Here is a 21,211-nt window from a genome sequence, read left to right as displayed (position 1 = left end):
CCTAACAGGTTCCGAGTTCAGTTCCCTGAATTCATGTTTGCCAGCTTAGAAACAGCTCTAGGGAATCTGATGTTCTCTGGCCTCCACAGGCAGCTGCACTCATGTACACAGACATGTGCATGCACATAAAGTAAAAAACAGTTGAAGGTTTCCTTTTGTAACCAAGGCTGACAGTAGCAATAACCTATGGATATAAGCAAAAATTATTGTCCAGCAGTACACATCGTACCTTCTGATTTTTTTTTTTTTTTTTTTGGTTTTTCGAGACAGGGTTTCTCTGTGTAGCCCTGGCTGTCCTGGAACTCACTTTGTAGACCAGGCTGGCCTCGAACTCAGAAATCCGCCTGCCTCTGCCTCCCGATTGCTGGGATTAAAGGCGTGCGCCACCACGCCCGGCAGATTTTTTTTTTTAAAAGCTAGCTAGCTAGCAGCAATTGGGCTCACAGCTCAGTCCAATTGATTTCTCCTTTTCTTACAACCAATGTGGTGTTTCAACAACTGACTTATCAAAGAGTTTGGGATGCAACCAATAGCAATAACAATGGTATCTATGTTTTCCAGGGCCCCAGAGGCTCTTCTGGCTACATCTCTGAGAATATACTCTATTCTGGCACTGGGATTTTCATCTAATGAGCTTTATAGCTTCAGAAAGTTTGTTTTTTCTCTCCAGCCACGGTGGGTGCCCCTGTGGAAATTATTTCATTGAAGTTTTTACTGTTCCTCCAATTGCTTTCTAAGTCAAGGGCTCTCATATAATGAAACTTTTATCACAGAAGATTGGCAGGCTCCCTGAAGTCCTTTCCATCAGAGGGAACTCTGAAAACACCATTGGCAAGATCCAATACATTTGGCAAGATCCAATACATTCATCAGGAGAGTAATGTTGGTTACAGAGCAGACAGAGGGCAGTGCCCTTCCAACATTGCCATTTCCCATGAGCTATCGTCTCCTCCTCGGGCATTGCCTTTGGACTAGCACATCACCCATGCATCCTGAATGTTCTCAAGTAGGGCTAAGCATTACTTTCTCTGGACCAAAGCTAAATGAAAGGCTAGCAGATGCATATGTAGCCTGCTGCACTTGCTACTGGAGCCAGCTTCCAGTGTCTGACAGGCTCTTGAACTTGTGTCCAGCATCTCTCCATTGACCATACCTAACTGAAATAAACTCCATTCTCTTTACTTTTTCATACAGATTAATGTGCTCTGGGGGGATAATTGCCTACCACTAGGAAAAACTTTGGTAAAGGCTTTTGGCTTTTTAATTTCACATAGGAATTCTGTCTTGATTAAAGTGCCACATTTGTCTCAGGTTTTTTGTTCTAATTTTTTTTTATTACAGATGGACTTTAAATTTTTAATTAAATTATTAAATTTTGCCTGCATTGTAATATGTATGCCACATGCTTGATTAATGTCAAGGATGGTCAAAGAGGTTGTTACATCACCTGGAACTGAAGTTATAGATTATTGTAAGCCACTATGTGGGTGCTGGGAACCAAACCAGAGCAGCCAGTGTCTTAACCACTTGTTCATCTCTCTAATTCCCATTTTTATTGATTTTGTAAGTGGCATGGGGAGGGTTCCAGTACAGCATGCACACAGAAATAAGAGGACAGTGTTCAGGAATTGATTTTCTTATACCACATGGGACCTAGGAATTGACTCACATTGTCAGTGTTGGTGGCAAGCCCACTGGACTGTATTTCGTTTTTTATAATGGGTTCATGTGTTCCAAGCTGGCCTTGAACTAACTAGTCAGTAAGGATGGCCTTGACCTCCTCCTTCCACTTGCTGTGTACTGACAGACATGTCACCAAGCTCAGGTTCCCTGGCCTTTAAGTGATCAGACCTCTCTGCCTTTTTGTCCTCCCCTTTGATTGTTTTACACCTTATAAACTTGATTTGCATGCCTCACCGTGAGGTTCTGCAAGCTACTGAGGTGGTTGTTGAATTAACTTGTTTCTCTCTCATGATCCTGTGAGAATCATCCTTCCAGGCCCAGTACACTTGGCACTAAGCATGATTGTCCTAGTAATGCCTCTCATTTTTCTGTTGTCCTCCAGAATCTGATCTTTAGAGAGCTTTAGCTAGTGGTAATCAAGCTGGTGTTTCATATGGACTCATCCACCAGGGATTCCTTTCCTTTTATTCCCTGAGGTTATGCAAATTTATATTATTTAGTTTCTACTATACAATCACATTCCATCCATTCCCCGGGTCCCACAGCTTTTTTTTTTCCCCCTCCCAACAGGACATTAGGAGAAACTTTCTCGCTTAAAAATCTTTTCAGGCTGGGCTGTGATGGCGCACACCTTTAATCCCAGCACTTGGGAGGCAGAGGCAGGAGGATTTCTGAGTTCTAGGCCAGCCTGGTCTACAGAATGAGTTCCAGGACAGCCAGGGCTATGCAGAGAAACCCTGTCGGGAGGGGGGGATCTTTTCAGGGCCAACAAAATAGCTCAGAGTAAACATTTCTATCATCAAACCTGACATCCTAACTTTGATCCTTGAGACCCACATTGCCAAAGGAGCCAGCTCTTGCAACATGTCTGCTGACCACACACACTCGTGACATGCATACATGTACACACATACATATAACGTGTAATTTTAAAAGTCATTTCCCATTCAAGCAGATCAGATGTAGTTTTCCCTGGTTATACTTGTCTGTACTGGACTTGTTACTAAGTGCCCCCATCTATATGCTGAATTAATGGATTTTCCTCATTTTCTGTATTAAAGGTCAGGAAGTCTCTTCTGCTTCTCTCCCTCTTTGCTTTCAAAGTTCTATGAACCTTAGGTTTTTGGAACTCAAGAAGAATATAAGGAACTAGTTTGTACTCTTTTCCATCTTGCTTGCTCTGAGAAATAGCAAGCCAATACATACATTATCCTCCAGTTTCTCACAGTTCCTGTCAAGTCAGAAACTAATATGGAAGGAAATAGTTACTTATCTTTGCCTCCTTGTAATACCTCTTTATGCGAACAAGTTCTTCTGAGCCTTGGCCATGTCTTACTACTCACAGAGAAGACACAGAACTGCCACCACAGCCTACTTACCATCGCATCAAACACGATAATTTGAGGGGTGTAACATTTTCTAGCCCATCAGCCATTTTAGAGTTTTCCCATACTTGTGACAGACCCCATTCAGCAAGAAGACATGCTACCCTACAACAAATGAGATGACAGCTGGATTACCCTGAAGTTTTCTCTCTCAAAAATGCTGTTCTTTCAGAATTCTGAGCTTTGATTGCACTTCTTATTCATTGCAGGGAACATGCATCTGCCAGGACAACAAGGTGGCACAATATTCCCTACCACACTGGGGCACAGTAATCATCCGGACAGTCCTTGCCCCTGCAGATGCTATACTGAGACCCATTTCAGAAATATGTCTTGTCCCCATAGTAGGGACATGGAACCGCATCTCGCAGCTAACTGTTGGGTTTGTGGGTCTCTGTTCATATGCCAATTGCTTTGTTTGACTTTACTGGAAAGATGTGAACGTCTTCATCCCAAATAGGGCATGCTGAAGGCCAAAGAAGGTCACTAAGCCCTGAGTTCATTTGGTTTTATACAGGAGCATAGTGACTCAAAAGCAGCTGCATCACTGAAAATCACTGTTTCTCCTTATTCATCATGTGAATAATTTATATGCTTTCTCAATTTTTATACCCATCTCTCTCCTTTTTTTTTTTTTTTTCCAGCGCTTGGAGTTCTGCTTGGCCTTGTTCCTGCTGGGCAAGCATTCAATAGCTAAGCTGTATCCCAAGTCCTGCTGTCATCTTTAAAATATGTTCTAGTCAAGTATAATGAACATGCAGTAAACCCCACCTACTTAAAGTCTGTGGGTTGAACGGAACATCAGGAGGCCCAGGTTGTGATTCCTGGCTCATTATTATTGTCCTTGGTCATTTCCCAAAGATTCCCTGGTTCCTTTGTTTGCAACCAATAGAAATCAGCATTTAGACTCTTTATACTAGCTTCTGTTTTGGGGGTCCTTTTAGAAATCAATCCTGGAAAATATAAAATTATATTTTTAATCTGTTTTTCACCATTGCCCTAATTTTACCTGTAGGGTTCTTCCTCTAGTTCCAGATTTCATATTCTCATAGGAAGACTCTTCAGTTCCTAATCATATGAATACTTTATCTTGACTAATTTCAGAATAATTATCCCCTGTGTACCAACAGCAAACCTACTTAGGAAAGTTCAAAACTTTTTTTGCAAGTTGTTAAAAGTTAAGCTTGACGAGGAAAGGCTCTACAGTGATAGAAAGCAAAAACACTAAATTACTTGGTTTCCTTATAGAAAAAGCTGTTAGAAAATCATGCTGTAATCTAGGCGTCCTGAACTTTAAATCCCAGCACTCAAGCTGACTGATCTTTGGGAGTTCCACCCCAGCCTGGGATACACAACGAATTCCTGACTAACAAAGGCTACATAGTGAGACACGTCTAAAAAACAAAAACAAAAAATTATCGTTTCTCTTTTGCTGGACTGTAACCTTGAGGATTTTGCTTTTTTCTTTGCTGTTACTCCAGAACCTTGGTTTTAGGATATATCTGGCTTTGGAATTACTCTAGGCAGGACCTTAACAACCTGTACTTAATGCAGGAGGGTCTGGGAGCAAGACGGTAGGAGTCTGTGACCCCAGGATGATGGACACTATCCTGAAAGCTCTAGTCAGGACCAAACGGCCAAGCTGCATATGCATTTTGTTTTGTTGTGTTTCTCAAAACACAGTTTCTCTGTATAAACAGCCCTGCCAGTCCTGGAACTCACTTTGTAGACCATGCTGGCCTCCATCTCGACATCTATCTGCCTGTCTCGCCTCCTAGTGCTGGGATTAAGTGTGCATGACCACACTTGTCTACACGCAGGTTTCCACAAAAAAGAAATTTGGAACAGGCTCTTACTATAATAAATGAGGATTCCAGAAGGAAACTAAAAGGGCCTCGTCCGAGGGCACAGTGAGGCAGTGCGGAGATATCACATTTCCGGTAACCTAACTTCCGTGTCTCTTTACAGACCTGCAGCATCACGAGAGAAAAGCAAGTGCTACATCTTGATTGGCTGTTTTTCAGGCTCCTCCTCATGGTGGAGACCTTTTGGGGACTTCTAGCGCCAACGGCCTTGTCTGCCCTGGAATCCCGTCTTCTTATTGGACTGCCATTTTCCAATCGGCAGGGTTTCTAATCCCTAGTCCTCAAGCAGCAGGGGCCATTGGCTGCAATGATGGGGGCGGAGCCTTAGGTCGCTGTGGGAGCCTTGCAGGTTAAAGCAAAGGAACAAACGTAAACCAAGCAGCTGAGGGTCTTTGCGCAGGTTAGACTGTTCCCTCCCCCTCCCCAGCCTCTTCCCCCCCCCTTCCCCCTCCCCGCTCGCAAGGGTCATCCTGCTCGAGACCCCCTCGCCCCTCCCAGTGGATGCCAAGTGCGCTTGCGCGGTAACAGCCGCCCGCACTTGTGCCATTTCCCCCTTCTTCCGAGCCACCTTTCCCCCCTCCCGCCCTTCCCTATCCCCTTCCCTGCCCTGCTTCCCTCCCTCCCCCCTAGGCCCTTCGTTGTGGTCTCCCCGGTCCTGATCCTTCCCCTACCCCACCCCCACCCCCCAGGACCCTGGCGCCCCAGCCGCAGGTGCTGCGCCCCCGGGAGCCACGATGTGCATCCTCTCAGAACCTGTGGGCCTCCTTGCCCTCACTGCCCTCCGTTTCCTCCTCCCAGGCCCCCACATCCTTCAGAATGACGTTGGACGTGGGGCCGGAGGATGAACTCCCAGACTGGGCTGCGGCCAAAGAGTTTTACCAGAAGTACGACCCTAAGGACATCATTGGCAGGTGAGCCTTCCTTAGCTGGAGCATACACAGGCCCAGTGTAGTCAGCTCCCAGCCCGGAATAAGGCTTCCTTCTGAAGGCTGGATAGTTAGGAAGTGGACAGTGGAAAACAGTGACTTGGTTCGTATTCGGAGTTAACCCGCACTTTTTCCTCTATTCATCTATATTGTCAACAAACGTGACTGTGCTCCAGACAATGGGAGGGTAGAAAATACCCGTCACGTGAGCATTTCAAAGGTATCTACTTCGAGAAGTAGGGGTCTGTATAAAAGATGCTTGGAGCTGGGCGGTGGTGGTGCATGCTTTTGATCCCAGCAGAGGCAGATGGATCTCTGTTGAGTTCGACACCAGCCTGGTTTACAGAGGAAGTTCAAGGACAGCCAGGACTACACAGAGAAACCCTGTCGGGGAGGGGAGCAGGGATTGCTACTGTGATAGCCACCACATATGCTTTATGGTTTAGTTTTAGAACCATAGTGTATTGGTTATGTTGTGTTAAGCATCAAGAACACCGGGTGAGGGAGTGACAGGACAGGAACCCGTAAAGTCTCTGTCTTGGGAATGTTTCTACTTTACATAATGAAAAGAAGATAAAGGTCAAAAGGAGCGTTAGGGAAAAAAAAAAAAAGAGTAGGCAGGAGGATTCAATCAATGGGTTCTCCACAGAGGAGGGGCTTTAGGAGGCTTCTAAGAAAATGACGGGGGGGGGGGGGGTTGGGGGGAGGGTTGTTTGGTTGTTCATGGTGCTGGGGATTAAACTCAGGGCCCCATCCTAAGAGACAGAGCCACATTCTCAGCTCCGAGGCCTTGAGCTGGGACATAAAGTGTGAGAATAGGCTGGGAGGGTGGGGGTGTCTTCTCATTTAGAGGGGGCAGTTAGTGCAGGGCTCAAGGCAGTGGCTAGACCATAGACAGAGTGGGGAAAGACTAGAAAGGAAGTGAGGAAAATGGGGCTTTAGGCCATGATGAGGATCTTTCAGAGTGGCACCGTGATGTGGAGTGCTTGTGAGCAGGGAGCTTTCTCTCTGCACTTGGATTAATGAGGGCAAAAGCAGAGCCCACCTTCTAGTCTGCTGTGCATTTGGCGTGAGTTGGGGGATTGTGTTAGGACACTTTTGTGGTGGCACTTAAAACACTTAGAAATTTAAAAAGCTCTTTCTGGCCTTTATATAGAGATAGGGAAGGGCTGGTGATGGTGACACTTGGACTCCTGGTGATTGCAGAGATGGAGAGAAGCAAGCAGGTGCAAGTGATGGTTTCAGAGGAGATGGGATATTGATCATAAGGAAGGGGAAAACAGGGTGACTTTTAAGGTTTTTATTTGAGCACCTGAATACCATTTACTGAAATGAAGACTTGAGGAAGGATTAGATTGGGGAATGGAGTGAACTAGTCAGGAGTTTTGTTTTGGAAATACTAAGTTTGAGATGCCCCGTGGATGGATAATGCTTTCAAGTGGGTTTGAGTCTGGAACTGGAGAGCTGGATAACGACCATAAATGCGGAGGCATCAACATTTAGAAAGGGGCAGTAAGGAGGGACAGTGTAGAGAAGGGACGGGGCTGAGGTTCCTGGGTCATGTCACCATTTCCTAATCACTTAGAAGAGCTACAAAAGACCGGGGGGGAGACATCATCTGTGAGCTAGTAAGAAAAGTGAAAGAATGCCCTTTTAGAAGGCTGCCAGGAGCTGCTTCTGAGGTCTGAGAAAGGCAGGCGTTTGGCATTAGATTTGGCCAGGCACATTTAGATACCACACGGAGATGTCATGAAAGCAATTGGAACCAGGATTCTGGTGAGAAATTAAGGCTCAAAGACAGTATACAGCGACAGCTGCACATAGATATTTAAAGCTTCTGGGATTCAATACAGGTCACCAGGGGACACACTGTGTCTCAGTGTCTGTTCTATTGCTGTGAGAAACACCATGACCAAGGCAACTTAAAAGAGAAAGCATTTGGGGCTGATGAGATGGCTCAGCGGGTAAGAGCACTGACTGCTCTTCAGGAGGTCCTGAGCAACCACATGGTGGCTCACAACCATCAGTAGTGACATATGATGCCCTCTTCTAGTGTCTAAAGACAGCTACAATGTTCTTAGATATAATAAATAAATTCTTTAAAAGAGAGAGAGAGAGAAAGCATTGGGGGGGGGGCAGCTGAGGCCCCAGGACTGGATTTTGAGGCTTCCTGCAAAGTAGGTTAGAGCGAGGGGGTACATGGTAATGGGGCGGGGGCGGGTTGGGGGGGAACGGGGCTGTTTCTCTTGGGAGTGTGAACAGCAGCAGCATTAACAGATCAGGAATACAGAGGGGGGACTAGAGAGATGGCTCAGCGGGTAAGAGCACTGACTGCTCTTCCAGAGGTCCTGAGTTCAAATCCCAGCAACCACATGGTGCTCACAACCATCTGTAATGGGATTCAATACAATGCCCTCTTCTGGTGTGTCTGAAGGGAAAAAAAAGGAAATACAGAGAGAAGTTAGTTGTGGGAGAAAATACAGTCATCATGATAGATGTAAAATGTCTTTATGATCCATAAGGAAAGATGTCCAGGAAAACAGGATCTGACAAGGGAAATATCTGGGCTTAGAGGTTGAAGTCACAGAGATACAGAAGATACAGAAGGAAAATGTACAGGGCTAAGGATGGAGCCCTGGGTAAGCCCACTTATTTATTTTTATTCATATCTAGTATTTTTGAGACAGAGTCTCAAAATCATCTGTCTCAGCCTTGTGAGTGTTACAGTTCCCGGCGCGGGCCGACACACTTGCCTCTGTTGGGGACTGGGTTTAAGCTCAGAGACTTACATACTAATCAAGCACCCTACCATTGAGCTGTAGCCCAGTCCTATATTTTGTCTTTGTTAACCCAGGCTCAGCAGGCACACCACCCCCAAGCCATTCTCCCAGCCCAAGGCTGACCTTTAAGGAGTTCACAGAGAACACAGCACTGGAGTCTGTCAGCAGAAAAAAAAAAAACAAAAAAAAAAACTGAGTCTTAAGACTTGCATTTCCCTTTGAAATGATGTAGAATCTTATTAGAAAGACTTAATTCCTCAAGGGTAAGCACCCTTACAGTAAAAGATGCCTGGGGGGGGGGGGGCTGACAGGATCGGTGGGGGCAGCATTTAGTCCGACCTCTATGACTTGAGCCTTTGTACTTCCTGAAATTAGAAGATTCCCAATGAAGTGTATTAACAATGTGAGGAATGACTAGAGGTTGGGAATATGGCTTAATGGTAGAACGCTTCCCAGCACGCATGAGGCCCTGAATCCACTCTATATACATTTATTGGGCTTTTCTTACACTCAGTTATCGGGGAGATTTGGGATTTGGATGGAGACTTAGATGGTTTCTTACCACTTCCTGCAAAGGGCAAATTCTGGGATCTTGTGAAAAGCCTTGTTCACAGCTTAGATGGGGAAGGACAGACCCTGGATCCAACTCAAGTCACCTACCTGAGTTTCTGTGGGCTCTGTGTGGTACTTTGCTGCTTGGTACCCACATGCCTGAAGACATTGTGAAGCAGTGATAGGCTAGGGTCTGAGGTCATCGTACTTGTCCAGATGTGAGTCTGATGTGGTAAGCATAGTGGTCCAAAGGCTCGATTCTGTATGGAAGAAAGAATGTAGAAGCCCAATGTGGTGGTGCACACGTGTAATCTTGAGTTCAGAGCCAGCCTGAACTACACAGCAACACCCAGTCTTACAGGAAGTGATGGTTCACGCCTTTAATCCCAGCACTCAGGAAACAGAGGCCATTGCATCTCCCTGAGTTCCAGAACAGCCAGAGCTATGTAATGAGGCCCTGTCTGGAAGAAAACAAACAAACAAAGCAGGGAGACTGAAGAAGGAGAGGGAGGAAACGAAGAACCGGTGAGAGGGGGAGTGTGGGATGATGCCTGATTAGGCTATTATTTGATTCTGCTAGAGGAGTGAGCTCTGTGGTCCGCCGCTGTGTCCATCGGGCTACCGGTGATGAGTTTGCAGTGAAGATCATGGAGGTGTCAGCTGAGCGGCTGAGTCTTGAGCAGCTGGAGGAGGTGCGGGATGCCACACGGCGAGAGATGCACATTCTTCGCCAGGTCGCTGGCCACCCCCATATCAGTGAGGCTGCATTCCCTGCTCCTGCTGGCTGACAGCCCCCTATCCCTACTGGCCCTATTCATGACCCACACCCTAGAATTGCCCCTAGGTCTTCTTCCTCGCTCTCTCTACCCCCTAGCAAGGCCAGTCTTTGGGTCCCTGCAGCCTCCTTGATTCTCCTTCCTCCCCCGTATACTATAGCCTAGTGCTGCCTGTGGGTGGAAAAGCACCTGCAAGGTGTATCCGCTCCTTCCCATCTCTCTCTGCCTTTCTGCCTCTTTCCCCAGTCACTCTCATCGATTCCTACGAGTCTTCTAGCTTCATGTTCCTGGTGTTTGACCTGTGAGTATCACCTTGCTCATCTGAGAACTCTGTTCCTTGCCTTCACATGTGGGCCCAGGGTTACAGGGTTACAGCTTGTGGGCAGACCACCACTGTTTATACCGTGCTCTGCTCCTGCCAGGGCTCTCTCTTGTTCTTTTCCCTGAAAGTCCAAGGCATGGGCCTTCTCTTTAGGTGTCATTATTGAGGCAGAAACTTCAAGAGTAATAACGATCAATCAAATGCCAAGACACCAGCAGGGTCCGTCCCAGTCCCTCTTGGTTATAAAACGAGAAGGAGGGAGAAGACTAGGCTCCAAGTGTTGAGCACTGCGCTAACTCCTTAAAACATTCCTCGGAGCCGGGCGTGGTGGCGCACGCCTTTAATCCCAGCACTCGGGAGGCAGAGGCAGGCGGATTTCTGAGTTCGAGGCCAGCCTGGTCTACAAAGTGAGTTCCAGGACAGCCAGGGCTACACAGAGAAACCCTGTCTCGAAAAAACAAAAAAAAACAAAAAAAAAAAACAAAAAAAAAAAACATTCCTCGGGAGTCTTTCCCTACTTAGCACACTGCTCTGCTGTCCCTGTGCCTACTGGTTCTTTTCCTTTGGTTTATCTGAATCTGCGGTTCTGTGTTAACGTGGTGGAGTGCACACTAGTTGCAAGTGTATTTCAAGAGTGATTTATCATGATGCCTATAATCCCACTACTCCAGAGACTGAGCCCAGGAGGATTACCAATTCAGGGCTAGCCTGGGCTTTGTATCAGAACCCTGTATCTGAGAAAGGAAGGAATAATTTGAATTATTCAAAAATAAAATTTCAGCCGGGCGTGGTGGCGCACGCCTTTAATCCCAGCACTCGGGAGGCAGAGGCAGGCGGATTTCTGAGGTCGAGGCCAGCCTGGTCTACAAAGTGAGTTCCAGGACAGCCAGAGCTATACAGAGAAACCCTGTCTCGAAAAGCCAAAAAATAAAATAAAATAAAATAAAATAAAATAAAATAAAATTTCATGAAGCCATCAAATGGCTCTCTGCAAAATTCAGAGGGGAAATAGGAAATGTGTATTTACTGTCCTGCAACTGTGCAGGACAGTGACAGTTGGTTTTGAGTACTGATTAGAATTGTAAATATACTCAGTTTTATTACTTGTTTATTTATGTATGTGTGTTTTTTTGAAACAGAATCTGGCATTGTAGGCCCGGCTGGTCTGGTCTTTAACTTAAAGATCCGCCTGTCTCTGCCTCCCGAGTGCTGGGATTAAAGGCGTGCTGGGATTAAAGGCGTGCGCCACCACCCTGCTGGAAGCTCGGTTTTGTTGTTTTTTGGGGGTTTTTGTTTGTTTCTTTGTTTCAGAGGTTTTCTCTGTGTAGCCCCAGCTGTCCTGGAACTCATTCTGTAGACCAGGTTGGCCTTGAGCTCACAGAAGTCCACCTGCCTCTGCCTCCTGAATGCTAGGATTAAAGGTTTACACCACCACCACCACCAGGCCATAACCTCAATTTTAAAGGGTGATAAAATAAGCAAATTCCAAAATCTTTTATTCTACCTTTTTGTAACTGTTATTTGAACTTTTGGCCCATATTCTAATACTGACTTTAAGAAGCCTTTTGCAGCTGTAGCTGCTCTCAGACAAGAAAGGCCTCCTGTGACTTACACAAGAAGTTGCTATTCGTAATAAAAGTGATATTTCAACCACCAACGCTGTGTCAAAATGCCCCTGGAATCTAGTTCACTCCTTCACTCCTGGAGTGCTCTCTCTCAAGCTGCTCCTGCTGCTGGCCTTCCTGCCTTCTCAGCCTCCAGTAGTGCATCTGCTCTTCTCCCCCTCCCCCAATCCCTTAGGATGCGGAAAGGAGAGCTGTTTGACTATCTCACGGAGAAAGTGGCCCTCTCAGAAAAGGAAACCAGGTACTGGTAGACCCTGATGCCCTTGAGATGCCCAGGGGGATGGTACAGGGAGAAACAGAAACGTCTGCCTCACCCAGGTCCATCATGAGGTCTCTACTGGAAGCAGTGAGCTTTCTCCATGCCAACAACATTGTACATCGAGACCTGAAGCCTGAGAATATTCTCCTAGATGACAATATGCAGATACGCCTTTCAGATTTTGGGTTCTCCTGCCATTTGGAAGCTGGCGAGAAGCTTCGAGGTGAGGAGATCAGATCTCTTCAGAGGGAGGGAAGCAGGCTCAAACTTGAGGTTGCCTGGCCAGGTCGAGAACTGAGTCCCTGGTACCAAGGAAACGAAAGTGACTGCTCACTGCTGAGGTACTCTTGATGCAAAGGCTTTGTGCAACTCAGTGCACGTCTTCACCTGAGGGAATGAGCTGTGTGCAGAGGCCATGCCAGGGAGGCCAGAGGAAGGGATCCTTGATGAACCTGAGGGATGCAGAGGAGGAGCCTGCAGATCTGGGCTTTGTTCTGGGAGGAAAGAGGGAGTAGGTAGGGCCAGCAGTTTGAAGTATGGATAAAACAAGACCTCTCTGTAGTGCTTCACACACTACAGAGGATCCTGATATGATTCATTTGTAATAACAAGAAGAATTTCTGGGACTGGCAAGATGGCCCAGTTGGTAAAGTCGTTGCCCTGCAAGTTAGAGGAGCAGAGTTGAGATCGAAGCAACCATGAAACCCCAGTATGTATGGAGCAGAGAGGGGATTCTCGGAATAAGCTGGTATTCGACTCTTCCAGATCAGTGGGGCTTTGGGCTCAAGTGAGAAGTCTTACCTAAATACGTAAAGGAGAAAGCAATTGAGGAAGACGGTCAACCACAGCCTTGAGCCTACACATGCATCACACACACACACATACACTTCTAGTGCAGATGGGAAACTTTGAGCATATTCAGGTGGAGGAGTCCCAACAGCTATTCATAAGCTATCTTGTCCTTTATAGTTTTATACTGCATATACTAGTAGCAAACAAATAATGGGTATTTATCATGAGACAAATGTCACACCGGATGTCTATGCTGTGGCTTATTTCCCTAACAGTATTTCTCAATAGAAAATAGTATCAGTGTCTCTGTTTTATGATTAGGTGCCCAGAGTTTGAACTTGAACTGTAGAGTCTCTTGTTAACCTGTGGGTTCTGGGGGGCCCTGAGGACACTGTGTGTCATCTCCCTTCTGGCTTTCACATACACATCTTTTTGGAATACCTTTGCCCTGCCTGCTTCACCTTTCTTGAGTGATTTGGGGTTCACTTTAAGCTTTGTTTTTCTATTTTCCCATGAGTTAACACTCACTTCTTACCTACTTCCCGGAAGGTAATGAGCTTGGGAAAGGTCCATCTCCCTCCTGACTCTTGATATGTGCTAGATAGTGAAGTCTTTTCCTTTTTCTTTTTTTCTTTTTAAGATTTTTTTTATTATATTAAGACACTGTAGCTGTCTTCAGACACTCCAGAAGAGGGAATCACATCCCATTACAGATGGTTGTGAGCCACCATGTGGTTGCTGGGATTTGAACTGAGGACCTTCAGAAGAGCAGTCAGTGCTCTTAACCGCTGAGCCATCTCTCCAGCCCCCAAAAGTCTTTTTCAATTTAGGCTTATTGAGTCCTCTTGGAAGTACAAGAAACTAAAAATACAGATCGTTGTCAAGTGACAGAGGAACCTGAGCCATAGGCACCTGGACACGATTCTGATGCCTTGAGAGGGAATCATGGAAGGGTTATTGTGGAGGGATTTTTTTCGCTTTGTCTCTGCATGTCTGTACTGGAACTAGCTGTGTAGACCTGCATAGATCATGTAGATCATAATTAGACCAAACCCTAAGAAGGGTCTAACAGGGACTACCCCAGTATGTTCTTAAGCAATTCCAGGTTTGTGCTGGGCATGGTGGCACACTCCTTTAATCCCAGCATTTAGGAAGCAGAGGCAGGCAGATTTTTTTGAGTCTGAAGCTACACTGGTCCACATAATGAGTTCCAAGCCATCCAAGGCTACATAGTGAGATCTTGCCTAGAAAAAAAGGATTTTGCTTTTCACATATATTATGTATGTGAGATAGTGGTAAAACAAGTTGTTTTGATGAACGAGTAGCTTGGCTTGAAGGTGGGGGAGATAAAGGATGTCATTGAGTAAGACTTTGAAGCCATTCCCAAACTGGGTTTTCCTAAGAAGGCCAATGTGAGCTTTAGTGGGATTTTAAGGTGGTTTGCTGGGGATATGCCCTTGCTCTGAGGCTCAGCAGGAAACCCAGGAGCAAAAAGGGTACACTTGTGTTCTTAATGCAATCTAGAGTCTGCAGCAGAGGCTTGGGGGCTGAGGCTTTGCAGGCAGGGAATGCTAGCGACAGTCCCTCCAACTTCTGACCTCTCTCCCCAGAACTGTGTGGGACTCCAGGGTATCTAGCACCAGAGATCCTTAAATGCTCCATGGATGAAACCCACCCAGGCTACGGCAAGGAAGTCGATCTGTAAGTCTCTGTGATGCCTTCCCCTTCCGTGTCATCCTTTCTTGTTGCCTATGCCAGTCTGACCATTGTCTCATTCTCAGCTGGGCTTGTGGGGTGATCCTGTTCACACTTCTGGCTGGCTCACCACCATTCTGGCACCGGCGGCAAATCCTGATGCTACGCATGATCATGGAAGGCCAATATCAGTTTACTTCACCTGAGTGGGATGATCGTTCAAACACCGTCAAAGACCTGGTGAGTAGGGGCCATGAAACAATACTATGGAAGACCCAAGATGTGACCCTCATGCTATAAAGTTTCTCTAGATCTCCAAGCTGCTGCAGGTGGATCCTGAAGCGCGCCTGACAGCTGAGCAAGCCCTGCAGCACCCCTTCTTTGAGCGCTGTGAAGGCAGCCAACCTTGGAACCTCACGCCTCGCCAGCGGTTCCGGGTAAGCCTGAGAGTAGCAGGGTCTGTACCCAGGCCTTGTCCTCTTCCCTGTGCTGGGCGTTTTACTGGGGCTAATACTGTCCCTTTCCCAGGTGGCAGTGTGGACAATACTGGCTGCCGGACGAGTGGCCTTAAGCAGTCACCGTTTACGGCCACTAACTAAGAATGCACTATTGAGAGACCCCTATGCACTGCGGCCAGTACGGCGTCTCATCGACAACTGTGCCTTCCGGCTCTATGGGCACTGGGTAAAGAAGGGTGAGCAGCAGAACCGGGCAGCCCTTTTCCAGCACCAGCCTCCTAGGCTGTTCCCCATTGCTGCCACTGAACTCGAAGGAGACTCCGGTGCTATCACAGAGGATGAGGCTACACTGGTACGGAGCTAGGGCCTTATCCCTGGGCAAGCCAGAAAGAAGGACTCTCCAGGAGGACATTTTTTTTTCTATTATTCCAACTGTTTGGGACTCAGACCTTAGCCCTGCCTTGCCAAGCCTACAACTGAGAATGCTGCTTGTCACAGAAACCAGCCCTTTACCCCTACTACTCTGGACTTGGAGATCAGGGCAGAGATGGAAGGGAGCCTCTTCCAGGGTTGTGCCTGGCCTAGCTATCGCCACCTGCGCTGCATCTGAAATAAAACCTGCCACAAGCCTGGGAGAGCCAGTGCCATGTCTGCTGTCTAGTTTCACGGGGAAACCCAGAATGTGCTCGTGAAGGTGGGGGATGGGACACTGAGGCCCAGGTCTTTATTGGGGAAGATGCTGGGATCACTTGGTCTTGGTCTTGCCTTTGCTGGGAGGTGTCTGGAATGGCCGCTCCAGTGCAGCCAGTTTACTGCTCAGCCTTTCCTCGCTCTCCTTGAGCCGCTCCTCCACCAGCTGCTGGAGCTGCCTCAACTCCTTGCTCAGCTGGGACTTGATGTAGGTCTGGAGGATACACACCTCACCTACAGGAGAGGGGAGAGGCAGGACAAGGGTTGTCTGGGAGCGAGCTGCACAGAGGGGAACGCTGCTAATGCTGCTTCAATTTAGGAACTGTCAGCCATTTCCTCTGAGGCAGACAGTTGGGCAGTGTGGCCGGACTGCACTTTCTGTATTCACATTCTAACTGCACTTTCGTCTGACATCGGGCAGATTACTAAGCGCATGCATCAGCTCTGTGTGTGTGTGTGTGTGTGTAAAAAACATGGATGGTAATGATCCCTTGATAGTAGGATTGAGTTAATATGCATGTCTAACACTGGGCATCCTGGGGTCTAGTATCACCAAACTGTGCTTGTTTTTGAAAACCACCCTCCCATCATTTGCTTTCTGTGGCCACCTGTTCTACACATAGCAACACCCCAGAGGCCCCAGCACCATGGCTCAGTGGTTAAAGACACTGACTGCTCTTGCCAAGGATCTGGGTACAATTCTCTACAGCCATGTGGTGGCTCTGTAACTCCAGTTCCACTGCCCTCTTGTGACCTCTGTGGGCACTGACATGTGATGCACAGATGCACAGATACACATACATGGAAGCAGAACTCCCAGATAGAGAAAATAAAAACAAAAAATAAAGCTCAAAAATTACAGGGGCCACTGGAACTAAAACTAAGTCCTGGGCTGGGTATGGTGGGACTTCTATAACCCCATCACTCAGGAGCTAGACAGAGGCATCTTGAGTTCAAAGCCAGCCTGGGCTACACAGTAAGACCTTGTTCCAAAAAAAATAAAACAAGGGGGCTGGTGAGATGGCTCAGTGGGTAAGAGCACCCGACTGCTCTTCCGAAGGTCCAGAGTTCTAATCCCAGCAACCACATGGTGGCTCACAACCATCCGTAACAAGATCTGGCGCCCTCTTCTGGAGTGTCTGAAGACAGCTACAGTGTACTTACATATAATAAATAAATAAATCTTAAAAAATATATATAAAAATAAATAAAACAAGGTTTGGCAGGATGGTTCAGTGGGTAAAGGAGCTTGCTGTGTAAGCCTGCCAACCTGACTGGCCCTCAGAACCCACAGAAAGCTGAAAGGAGACAGGACTCCAAAGATCCTCTGACCTTCATACGCATTGTCATTGTGTCTAAAAACAAGGGCTGGAGAGATGGCTCAGCATTTAAGAGGCAGAGGCAGGAAGACCTCTAGGAATTTGAGGCCAGCCTGGTCTACATAGCAAGTGCCAGGTGAGGCAGGACTACATAGAGAGACCCTGTCTCAAAAAAGTGGGTGGGTTATTGAGGCTGTCCTGCTGAATGATTGAACACTGCTGCACAAGGCTCTAATCTCACTCCCCAGCACTACAAGACAAAAATGGTGGTGGCGGGAGGTGAGGTGGGAGGGATCAAGGCTCAGGGAGGCCCAACCATTTCCTGGCACCTTAACCCTTCCAAGTCCTCACTTGGCTGTTGCTCTGGCTCCGTCACAGTTTCTGGCTCTTCCTCCTGTGGAGTAGCTACTTGCTCTTCCACCATCATCTCCTCGTTTTCTTTCTCTGCATAGCAGAAGCAGGAAGAGGTCTTGGCTCCAGCCCTGGCCCAGTCCCAGCCTGGCCCACTTGTACCCATCTTACCCTCTGGCCAGAGCGTGAGTGGCTGTAACCCCGTGTAAGTCAGAGATAGGTCCAGTCGCACCTGAGGAGACAAGGGAAGAGAGGCTGAGAGGAAGCACCCTGCCATAAGAGAAAGGGGGAGGCAGGTGGCCACTCAGCGCCTGTGCACAGTACCTGTGGGGTGAAGACGTATTTGTAGAGCTTGAAGTGGCGGAAGTAGGTGTTGACCACGTAGTCAGCCAGGGCCAGCAGCTGCTCCTCTTTAAAGAGGTCAATGCTGAAAGGGGGCCGCTGTGACGATAATCCGGGAGGTAAGTGCCCTGACAACCTCTGGAAGCCTACCTCCCTAGTCTGCCTAAAGCACAGCTGCCTAGAAGCAGGACAAGCCCCAGGTGGCCTTCAGAGGAAGATGGTGAGAAAGAGAACAGGAATTTGGGCCCCGTGGTTGGGTGAAGGCTTCATTTCTGGGTACTGACCCTGATTCCATGACAAAAGAGGACGCTGGTAAAGTAGCGGTAGCACTCCTCCACGTTGCCCAGAGGGGTAGCTGGAGGGAAACAAGGTGAAGCTGTCAGGCCCTCCCTACTCGCCATCTCGTCCTTCTGCTTTTAGAGCCGGAGATTGAGAATGGGACAGACTTAGGAGTAAGTCCTGGCTGTTCTGTTAATTCACTCAGTAAATACCAAATTCTCACTCTACACTTTTCTAGGCACTCAAAGACAGACAAGGTCCTTCCCGCAGAAGGATCCTTTTTTTCTGGTCGGAACGTATAGAACTAAAGTTGGCCTCAAACCAGTGGCATTGCTCCTGCCTCAGCCTCCTGAATGCAGGTGTCTCAGGCTTGATCTACCATACACAGCATCATCAGGAAGGTACTTTGTTGTTGAGACAGGGTGTCATGTTGCCCAGGATAACTTTGAACTTCTGACTCGTCTGCCTCTTGGGAAACTTCCTAAGTGCTAGGATTATGGGTATGTGCCACCTCACCTGAGTACACAGGGTTGGAAGTAAACCCAGGATTTTGTACTTAGGCAAGCACTCTATTAAGTGGGCTATATCCCCAGCCCCCTATTTAGATACTTCTCAGAACAGACCCATAATATTAGTACTATGTGTTTCATTTCTTAATAAGGGAACCTCTCAAAGGTGATAAACGTGGTACAGTAATACCACCTATGGTGGAACACAATTCCCAGACTGCAGGCTCCCTACTTTAGTTCTCCACAGTCACTTCTGCCAGCCCAGCCTCCTCTCCTAGGGCTCAAACCTTTTGGTGGCTGCCTCCCTCTCACCAACACAGGCCTTGTGAAGATCTTGGAGCAGGGCACAGGCTGCTGATGTCTGCTCTGGTGAAAAGCCCTGCTGGCGGCAGAAGATGAGTGCATGGGAGAAGAGGTCCAAGATAATGGCATCCCGCAGGCTCTGCTCAGGAAAGCCAAGCTCCAAGAGCTCAGCAAGAACCCTTGGGTGGGGGGGAAGAGGCATGAGTGACAGACAGCAGGGGTTCGCCCGCCCCCCCCCCCACCTCACCTTAGGATTTATTTCTATTATATGGGTAATTTGCCTGTATATGTTTGTGCAACACATGCTTTTCTGGTACCCATGGAGGCCAGAAGAGGGTATTGGATCCTCTGGAACTGGAGTTACAGACTATGTGGATGCTGGGAACCAAACCTGGGTCCTCTGGAAGAACAGCCATTGCTGTTAATGGCTGAGCTGCCTCTGCAGCCCTGAACACAAGCCTCTTCTCGCCTCCATTGCCTGACACTCACTCTATACTTTAAAGTTTGTCATTTCTTGTGTCTCCCCTCCCAAGAGTTCTGTCTCGCCCAACTCAAACCCATACTCTCTCATCTTTTCCACAGTGGCTGCCTTCTCCAGTCTGTGCATAGAATGGATGTCCAGGTATTTCCTGTCAGGAAAAGATGAGACAAATCACTGGTGGCTCATACAACTTCCCCGATGGGGCTGCAACTTGGAGAGCTTCAGTGGGGATCAGGAGCTGAGACTTGGCGAACTTGCTAAGGAAACTTTAGCACGTCATTTCACTGTCAACAGGGAACATCATGGTCTAGAATCCAGTCTGTAGATTTAGCAGATTTTTTTATTTATAAACCCACTGATTAGAAAAGAGTTGTGCCAGGTAGTGGTGGTACACTCACTGTACCCAGCACTGATCCCAGCACTGTGAGGCAGAGGCAGATGGATCTCTTGAGTTTGAGGCCAGCCTGGTCTACAGAGTGAGTTTCAGGATAGCCAAAGCTACAAGGAGAAACAATGTCTTGAAAACCCAAAAAACAAGCAACTTGTCTTGCTGTGTGTGACCTTGATGAAGTCCCCCAGGCCTTGGCACCGGTGCGCACAGTGCTCCATCATTGCAGCTGTGGTACCCTGTGTACATTCTTGCCTTTGCCTCCCTTCTCACACCGCCACTTTACACTGAGGCACCTGGAACGCTGGTGACTTCTCAGTCTCATCTTTGTAAAATTGGAGAGCCCTGGCTGGACAGGACTGTTGAGGACACCTTACAGGAGTAATACAAATGAGAAGTGTAACTTTTCCCCTGGGCTCTCCACACTCACCACATACAGATCCGGGGCTGGGGTAGTGGTGGCTGTGGAGAGAAGACAGATTATGGGACGAATAGAAAACGACAGTATATATCCCCTAGTCCCTAGTACCTCATGAATTTCTAGCAGGTCTAAGTGTGCTATAATTTTAACTATAGCAAAATAGGTAAAACCGGTCTTCGGTGGGCTCGAAATACTATTTAGCAGCCTATTTACAATCAAGGCAACTCCAGGAAATTCCCTAATGTTGATAAACGTAATGACTGGCGGCGCCTTTTTTGGGAAACCTAAGTATTCAGTAGAGGACCACTCTGCCCCGCCCTCACCGGGAACAAGTTGGCTCCAGAATCTTCAGCCACTTCCACAGGGCTACTAGTGGCTTCTGCAGGCGACTCGGTCTGCATGTCTGTTCCGTTCCTTAGGGCCGAGCCGTCCACCGAGCTGGGACTCCTGTCCAGTTCCTCCTGCAGTTTGGGAGATTGTTCCGACTTCATTCCCAGGCTCTGGCTGGAACTGGGGGTAATCATCTCTTCGTCCTTCTTAGCCTCGGTCAAGGGCTCTCCAGCCTGGGCTCTGGGACAGCCAGCTCTCCCACTGCAAAGCCCGGCCCTGCCCCTTCTAGTGTTTCTTCAGAGGCGGTGAAGCGAGAGGCAGCCAATCCGCAGAGGGCGTCTTCCCAACTTGTCTCCCCGGTGACCGTTGTTAAGGAAAGTAGAAAGTACAAGCCCACGCCAATCATTGAAAAGATAGAGCGCATGCGTAACGTGTTGCACGTGCCTCTTAGAAGTTGCTTGCAAGGGTGCTTTTGAGGGTAGGTCTTTTTAAAGATTTAATTTTAAACGATTTGTGTGTGTTTGTGCGTGCGTGTGCGCACATATGTACAGGATGTTCGGGAGGGCTCCGCGGAGGCCAGAAGAGGATGACGGATCCTCTGGATCTGGAGTTACAAGGGGTCGTGTACCGAGTACCCCCGAACAGCAGCAAAGGCTCCACCTCTCCATCTCCTAGTGCAA

The 21,211-nt window shown here is 47.7% G+C and overlaps 2 protein-coding genes and 1 long non-coding RNA gene across 5 annotated transcripts; 1 reads left to right on the top strand and 2 right to left on the bottom strand.

Annotated features, from left to right (window-relative positions):
* Nucleotides 1-1,312: 1,312 nt before the first annotated feature.
* Nucleotides 1,313-5,008, bottom strand: LOC147002849 (uncharacterized). The gene is made up of 2 exons (XR_015047808.1): nt 4,925-5,008; nt 1,313-4,021 (listed from the first exon to the last, which is right to left on the bottom strand). It is a non-coding gene; the product is annotated as an uncharacterized LOC147002849 (long non-coding RNA).
* Nucleotides 5,009-5,198: 190 nt separating this feature from the next.
* On the top strand, nt 5,199-15,584 carry Phkg2 (phosphorylase kinase catalytic subunit gamma 2). 3 transcript variants are annotated; one of them, XM_021168020.2, is made up of 10 exons: nt 5,199-5,333; nt 5,732-5,844; nt 9,772-9,947; nt 10,214-10,268; nt 12,090-12,155; nt 12,233-12,396; nt 14,576-14,666; nt 14,747-14,900; nt 14,972-15,097; nt 15,189-15,584. In XM_021168020.2, exons 2-10 carry the CDS (start codon nt 5,750-5,752, stop codon nt 15,480-15,482), a joined length of 1,221 nt encoding a protein of 406 aa, XP_021023679.1. In that variant the 5' UTR covers nt 5,199-5,333; nt 5,732-5,749; the 3' UTR covers nt 15,483-15,584. The 3 variants fall into 3 exon arrangements, with proteins under 3 accessions (XP_021023679.1, XP_085697418.1, XP_029335232.1); XM_085841292.1 differs by having other exon boundaries at nt 5,246-5,333; nt 5,623-5,844; XM_029479372.2 differs by lacking the exons at nt 5,199-5,333; nt 5,732-5,844 and having other exon boundaries at nt 9,773-9,883.
* A 202-nt stretch (nt 15,585-15,786) lies between these two features.
* On the bottom strand, nt 15,787-20,891 carry Cfap119 (cilia and flagella associated protein 119). The gene is made up of 9 exons (XM_021168022.2): nt 20,525-20,891; nt 20,211-20,242; nt 19,475-19,540; nt 18,921-19,090; nt 18,105-18,175; nt 17,803-17,919; nt 17,650-17,710; nt 17,479-17,571; nt 15,787-16,042 (listed from the first exon to the last, which is right to left on the bottom strand). The coding sequence occupies exons 1-9, from the start codon at nt 20,723-20,725 to the stop codon at nt 15,864-15,866; spliced, it is 990 nt and encodes a 329-aa protein (XP_021023681.1). The 5' UTR covers nt 20,726-20,891; the 3' UTR covers nt 15,787-15,863.
* Between the last annotated feature and the right edge of the window lie 320 nt (nt 20,892-21,211).

This window comes from Mus caroli, unplaced genomic scaffold (genome assembly GCF_978045245.1).
Source record: "Mus caroli unplaced genomic scaffold, Mus_caroli_1 scaffold_8, whole genome shotgun sequence".
Classification (NCBI taxonomy): domain Eukaryota; kingdom Metazoa; phylum Chordata; class Mammalia; order Rodentia; family Muridae; genus Mus; species Mus caroli.
The sequence above is the reverse complement of the archived record's forward strand: the minus strand, read 5'-3'. Positions and strand labels throughout refer to the sequence as shown.

What these genes read in the sequence shown, in the direction of transcription:
- Cfap119 (XM_021168022.2), bottom strand. Translation starts at nt 20,725, where the DNA reads ATGATTACCCCCAGTTCCAGCCAGAGCCTGGGAATGAAGTCGGAACAA. An exon ending in TCTTCACAAGGCCTGTGTTG is followed by an intron (nt 18,176 to 18,920) that starts GTGAGAGGGAGG and finishes GTTTCCCTCCAG; the next exon opens with CTACCCCTCTGGGCAACGTG. An exon ending in AATACGTCTTCACCCCACAG is followed by an intron (nt 17,711 to 17,802) that starts GTACTGTGCACA and finishes TTGTCTCCTCAG; the next exon opens with GTGCGACTGGACCTATCTCT.
- Phkg2 (XM_021168020.2), top strand. Translation starts at nt 5,750, where the DNA reads ATGACGTTGGACGTGGGGCCGGAGGATGAACTCCCAGACTGGGCTGCG. An exon ending in CCTAAGGACATCATTGGCAG is followed by an intron (nt 5,845 to 9,771) that starts GTGAGCCTTCCT and finishes TGATTCTGCTAG; the next exon opens with AGGAGTGAGCTCTGTGGTCC. An exon ending in CAAACACCGTCAAAGACCTG is followed by an intron (nt 14,901 to 14,971) that starts GTGAGTAGGGGC and finishes AAGTTTCTCTAG; the next exon opens with ATCTCCAAGCTGCTGCAGGT.